The sequence below is a fragment of the Chinchilla lanigera genome, unplaced genomic scaffold (genome assembly GCF_000276665.1).
Source record: "Chinchilla lanigera isolate Chin_1 unplaced genomic scaffold, ChiLan1.0 scaffold00114, whole genome shotgun sequence".
NCBI classification, from domain to species: Eukaryota; Metazoa; Chordata; class Mammalia; order Rodentia; family Chinchillidae; genus Chinchilla; species Chinchilla lanigera.
The window spans coordinates 2,721,943-2,728,052 of NW_004955515.1; the positions used below are offsets into that span (position 1 = coordinate 2,721,943).

At 40.9% G+C, this 6,110-nt stretch overlaps 1 protein-coding gene across 3 annotated transcripts in view; it reads right to left on the reverse strand.

The window, feature by feature from the left end:
• Nucleotides 1-6,110, reverse strand: part of Secisbp2 (SECIS binding protein 2) — a 32,056-nt gene that overhangs the window by 24,573 nt on the left and 1,373 nt on the right. For 2 of the 3 annotated variants that reach the window (XM_013506888.1, XM_005408879.2), the window contains exons 2-4: nt 5,566-5,714; nt 518-764; nt 31-145 (exon numbers count right to left, since the gene is read on the reverse strand). In XM_013506888.1, coding sequence (XP_013362342.1) covers nt 31-145; nt 518-764; nt 5,566-5,714 — 511 coding nt within the window. The remainder of the gene's footprint in view (nt 1-30; nt 146-517; nt 765-5,565; nt 5,715-6,110) is intronic. The other variant, XM_013506887.1, reaches the window with a different exon arrangement.

Here is a 6,110-nt window from a genome sequence, read left to right on the forward strand (position 1 = left end):
TATTGTTATCTGGTTTTGATCTATTCTCACCATGAATGGATAAATGGTGGGGACCTCTGGCTGACTTGATCTCAGATGATACTGGACCATCAGTCCTTTTAAACTTTTGCTCATTGTATATTTTTTTCTCATCATAGGTTTTCTTCTGCAGGAGATTAAAAAACAACATGAGATAAGAAAACTACAACCACAAAAAAGGTTTAAAACAGTAAATTAATAAGTATTCACAATTCATTTTTAAAAAGGTTAGACCAAATTACTATTATTTGTTTGTTTGTTTGTTTTTGTTTTTTTTCCGGTACCGAGAATTGAACTCATGACCTTGCACTTGCCAGGCAGGCGCTGTGCCACTGAGCTAAATCCCCAGCCCCCTTGACCAAATTATTTTTAAAAGGCTAAAGGCCATCCCCACACAAAAAGAATAAGTAGTGCTTAACTATCATGCAAAAAATACCAATTTCTTATATTGCACACTAAAGCAACCCACTCGCGGATACAATAAAAAGCATTTCTTCACCTTTAAAGGAGCCTTCGTTTCTTGTGGGACAGCGCACACATGTTCATTTTGGGGCTTCACAGTCTGAAAACCTCGACGACTGGGTTGGCTGTAATCATACCGTGAGGCAGGCACTGAGCACACATTCTGTGTAGACTCAAAGGTATATGGAGTGTAGGCGTACGAATGTAGCGTTATCTCTGAAGATAGATACTGGGGTGGAAATGCTGAGGCTCTAAAGGCTGTGTCTTCTGTATATATTTTCTGGCTAAAAAGTGTAAATTTTAGTTGTATATTTCATAATGCAAACCAAAGAACTTAAAATTTTGTAATATGCTGATTTTAATATTTAACTTTTTTTAGATCACTTGCTGTAGACCTAGAATAGCCTTCATTAAAACAAATGAAACCTCAACCTCTTACTCTCTTTACAAGAAAGATGTTGTCTGTCTCTATTTTCTTTCTTTTTCTTAAATTGATGAGCAGGAAGTCTATGAGCAATGCAACTGATTTGCTAAGGTTTCAACTGAAGGCTGATCCAATTATAACATGCTAAGGAGCTGAGTAAAATGTGTATCATAACCACCTGTTTCCCACAAATAAGCACCAGGAGATGTTTCTTAATTTTTAGACCTACATCAAAGTGTACTGGTACACAGCAAGGCAAGAAAATTCAAACCTAATCATGCCACATCCCATGTGGTCTTCTAACTAACTGGCTGTCAGGAGATACAAACATAGGCACCATTTAGCAGAAATCGTATTTTTTTTTTCTTTTTTTGGTATCAGGAATCAAACTCAAGATCTAGGGCTTGCCAGGCAGGCACTGTGCCACTGAGCTATATCCCTGGGCCAGAAATCACATTTCTGATCTGCTGCAATTACTAGACTCCTCCTAGAAGAAAGTCACTACAGACCACAGCTGCAACACATGCATGAGCCTTGCTTCCTTCCATTCAGTCTTCATCACACTGCCACCTTATCACTGTGTATTAATTCATAACATTCCACAATAAACTTCAACCCCATAAGATCTTGGAAAGCATATTAATTCTAATAATGAAATATCACTAATAAAACGTAAAACCTTCCTTGGTGACCTTTTTCTGTCCTTCAGAACACCTGGCCTACTACTGCTCCAAAAAGAGCACAAAGACCTAGTTCTTGCTAAAGATCAAGATTCAAAGCTTCACCCCATTACCTATAGGCTTCTAGGAGTTTCAGCTTGATTTGTTTAGTGGCTCAGAAGGTTGCAAAGGTGAAGAATCTGTTCTCCACAGGAAAAGATGGGCAAAGCTGGGTGTGGTGGCATAAGCCTGTAATCACAGCATTTGGAAGCCTGAGGCAGGAGGGTCACTGCAAGTTCAAGGCCAGTCTGGGCCACAAAATGAATTGAAGGTCAGCCTGAACTGCACAGTGAAACTCTGTCTCAAAAGACAAAAAAAAAAAAAGAGAGAGAGAGAGAGAGAGAGAAAAGGTGAGCAAAGAACAAGGGTTGACAGCAAAACAAAGGAAAAAAAATATTAAAAAAAAGTTCCAAGTCCAAAAAATAAGATAATTTCTCACAGATGAAATTTAGCTTAAAAAAAAGAAAAAAGAACAGAGAGGAAGGCAGAGTCCAGGAGCTGTAATGAAGGTTGCTGTCATCCAGGACATTTTCAAGACTGTCAAAGGACCCTGATTGGGTCCAGACTCTTCACAATTTAGTTTTTCATAAACTGTGGGTTTCTGTCCTGTGGGTTTCTGTAACCTCACTGGTCCTTATTCCTCTGGAAAGTTGGTATTTTTCCTTCCCATCTAGTGCAAATGAAGTTATAAGCAGAGAAACATATACAAATCCAAGTATCAAAGAGACAACCCAGTCCTCAGATGGCTTCCCCAGAAAATTCCCATTGCCACAAATTGCTCAGATGACACAGGACAGGCTTGTTTTATGTCCCACGGGGCTGGCCCCTGTGCAGTGCTCACCTTCTTGTAGGCCTCTTACCTCTCCCTCCCACCTCCCCTAACTTTCTAGGCTCCACTGGTGTGGACTGTGCTCCCCATCCAAGGGGCCTCTGCTGTTTTCTCTGCACCCTCCTCAACCCGCCTGTATGACTCATTCACAGTGGAAGCCTCTCACCTTCCTGCTCAGGCTTCAAGTATATATACAACCCAGCACCTTTGCCAGATCTGGGCCTCCATCTCCACTTTACTAGTTATTTCCACCTACGATTTCACTCTTCCCCAATACAGCAAAAAGAAATCCCAAACTTAACACCTGGTCCACAAACGAGCCCTGCTTCCACTTTCTGTGTTTTGTTTTGGTTTGTTTGGCTGTGCTGGGAACGGAACCCAGGTCCTTTGCACTGCACTGAGCTACATCCACAGCCTCTACCCCTCCCCTGACACACACAGTTCTTTTTTTAAAAAAAGACAAGGTCTCACTAAGTGGTTAAAATGCCCAAGCAGGGGGTTGAACTTTCAATCCTCCTGTCTCAGCCTCTCAGAGTGCTGCGATTATAGTTATGTGCCAAACTCTGGCCTAAATTCTGTTCTTATGAATGATCCCACAGGTCCTTCTATATATTTGCAGAATATTACAATACTGTATCCTTCTCAGCAAAACATACAGTGATAATCATGGAAACATCCCCCACCGCCACTCTGTTTTGAGACAGGGTCTTCCGATGGAGTGCAGGCTGGCCTTGAATTTACTAAGCAGTCCAAGCTGGTCTTCAACTCAAAGTGTCCTCCTGCCTCAGCCTTCTGAGCACTGGGATTACAGGTGTGTGCCACCATGCCCCCCGCCCTTCTTGAGCAGGTCTCTTTTTTAAGTATTTTCTTCTCTATTTCCAGTGCCTAAACCTAGTCAAAACTTCCAATCATCTCTTAAAATTCTAACTGGATTCAAGAGTGATTTTCATGACCCAATTTAATACCACCAAACACTCCCTATTTCCTATCCAGCTTTCAGCTGTACCAAGCAGGGGTCCAATCGACACAATGCAACACTTAGCTACTATAGACTGCTAGGCTCTGTGCTAGTTTTCTTAGACCTAGCCCTTTTAACTAAAACACATGGGTGGCGCTTTCTGAAATTTCCTACAATACTGCAAAATGCTGAAAATGCTCAACAAACTCCTACCAACTACAATAGTAGTTTTGGAGAATAGTATTATTAAACTCCGGCCAAAAGAATGTTAATCTTGTTTCTTTGGCGAACCCTCACTAATGTACTTACCAATACTACTATATAAAGGTAGGATTTCAACTTTTGTCAAAAACTGTACCTTTCAATATTTCCTACATAGATTATTCACCAGATAATAATGATTTTTTTTTTATGTGTTCCAGTTTTCAGTCTTGAAAATTCAATTCTGGAATTTATATCCAGTATAAAATTTTCAATCATATCACACAAGCACAATGAAAATAAAAAGGAAACCATTTTGAGCTATATCAAGAAATTAATAAATGTAAGATCTTAGATAAACACTAAAGTGAACACAGACCTTAAAAATAAATCTACAAATAAGTCTATACTATTATGCGAAATTAACAAATTCAGCAAAAAGCAGAAGTCATTTTGTAAACACCCTGAAAATGAATCTTGAAAAGGAAAAAGAAAATTAAAAAAAAATGTAAGCCTTCTTTCAACTCAAATTTAGAACAATTTAAAACTACAATTTGAAAAAAAAATCTATCTCTGTAGGACATATATAAAGCAAAACAGCTAAAAGCAAAGCCAATAATTTCTAAAGAATTGTTCACACAGAAGGTAGCTATGGTTGCTCACCTCCCTCCCTTCCATGGACAAGATTTTTTTTTGGTACTAGAGATCAAACTCAGGACCTTGTGCTTGCCAGGCAGGTGCTTGTGCCCGTGAGCTACATCCCTGGCCCTGAACAAGATTTTAAAATGGTCATCCTTAAAAATGAAGAGCATGTTATCCATTTGGCCAGCCCTTCTTTTGCCCTGTTTTCTACTACCTATCCTTCTTACTATTTCATCTCCCACTAGACATGTCTTTTTTTTCTGAGGTGCTGGGTATTAAATCAGCACCTTGCACAGGATAAGGCAAGCAATCTACCACTGAGCTATATCCCCAAGCCCTAGGTATGTATGTTTCCTGCTCCCCACACACAACCCCTCATAAGGGGAATTGAGTCTAGGGCCTTTGCAATGGTTACATCTCCAGCACATTTTTTATTTCAAGACAGGGTTTCATTAAGTTGCTAAGTTGCCCAGGCTGGGCTCAAACTTGTTCTTCTGCTTCAGTCTCCCCAAGTGCTGGGATTACAGGCACGCACTACCAGGCTGCTAAGCTCATATTTTTATACTGTATGAATAAATGGAATTTGACACTGCATTTCCTAATAAATGCAATGCAATCTCCTTCCTTTCTCAGCTTGGTACAGCTGAAAGCTGGATAGGAAATAGGGAGTGTTTAGTGGTATTAAATTGGGTCATGAAAATCACTCTTGAATCCAGTTAGAATTTTAAGAGATGATTGGAAGTTTTGACTAGGTTTAGGCACTGGAAATAGAGAAGAAAATACTTAAAAAAGAGACCTGCTCAAGAAGGGCGGGGGGCATGGTGGCACACACCTGTAATCCCAGTGCTCAGAAGGCTGAGGCAGGAGGACACTTTGAGTTGAAGTCCAGCCTGGACTACTTAGGAGACTTCTTAGTACTCAATCTCCTTCTGAGTACCAAGGTAAAAAGGCAGAGCTAGCTGGGCATGGTGGCACTTGCCTGTAATCCCAGCATTCAGGAGGCTGAGGCAGGAGGACCGTTGTGAGTTCGAGACCAGCCTTGGCTACAAAGTGAGCTGAAGGCCAGCCTGAACTGCATAGCGAGACCCTGTCTCAAAAAGACAAAAAAAAAGGCAGAGCTAGAACTCCAGTTTTTGCTGGCACAGGATATGGTTAAACTGCCTAACGGCTCAGTCCCTTCTTAGCTGGAGAGCATCCTCTCCCCACCTACAAAATCTTAATGTGGTGGCTGTGCCTTTCATGTAAGTCTAATTACCATTAAATCCAAGAAATACATCCCCTAGAGAAGGTCAGGCATTTATAAAATACGTACTCAGTCACTCGTGGTTCCTGTACAAATGGATAGTAGGTGGCTGCACAGCTAGGGAAGACACATGCTTCTGAAGACTCCGTCCACGCCACATTGAGCCCAGAAAACTTGGGGACAAATGGTTTCACATCTGCTGATAACTTCATGCTTGACTGAGAGAGAAAGAGGTGAGGTGTTGGCTACATACATTATAAAGTCAACCAAATGTAAACAAAACCCAAAGAGAGGCACTCCATTCTAACAGTCCCCAACGCCGTTATTTAAAAACTTCTGCCTAGTGAAGATTAGAATTCACTTTGATAAAAATTTCTTTCTGCTGATATTTTATTTAGAACAGTCTTTCGAATATCAGAAGTGAAAAATAATGGCAACCAATTAAAGTGGAATTCAAATTCAACCTAGAGCCGGACGTGGTGGCACAGGCCTGTAATCCTAGCACTCGGGAGGCTGAGGCAGGAGGATTGTTGTGAGTTCGAGGTCAGCCTGGGCTACAAAGTGAGCTCAAGGCCAGCCTTAACTGCATAGTGAACCCTGTCTCAAAAAGACAA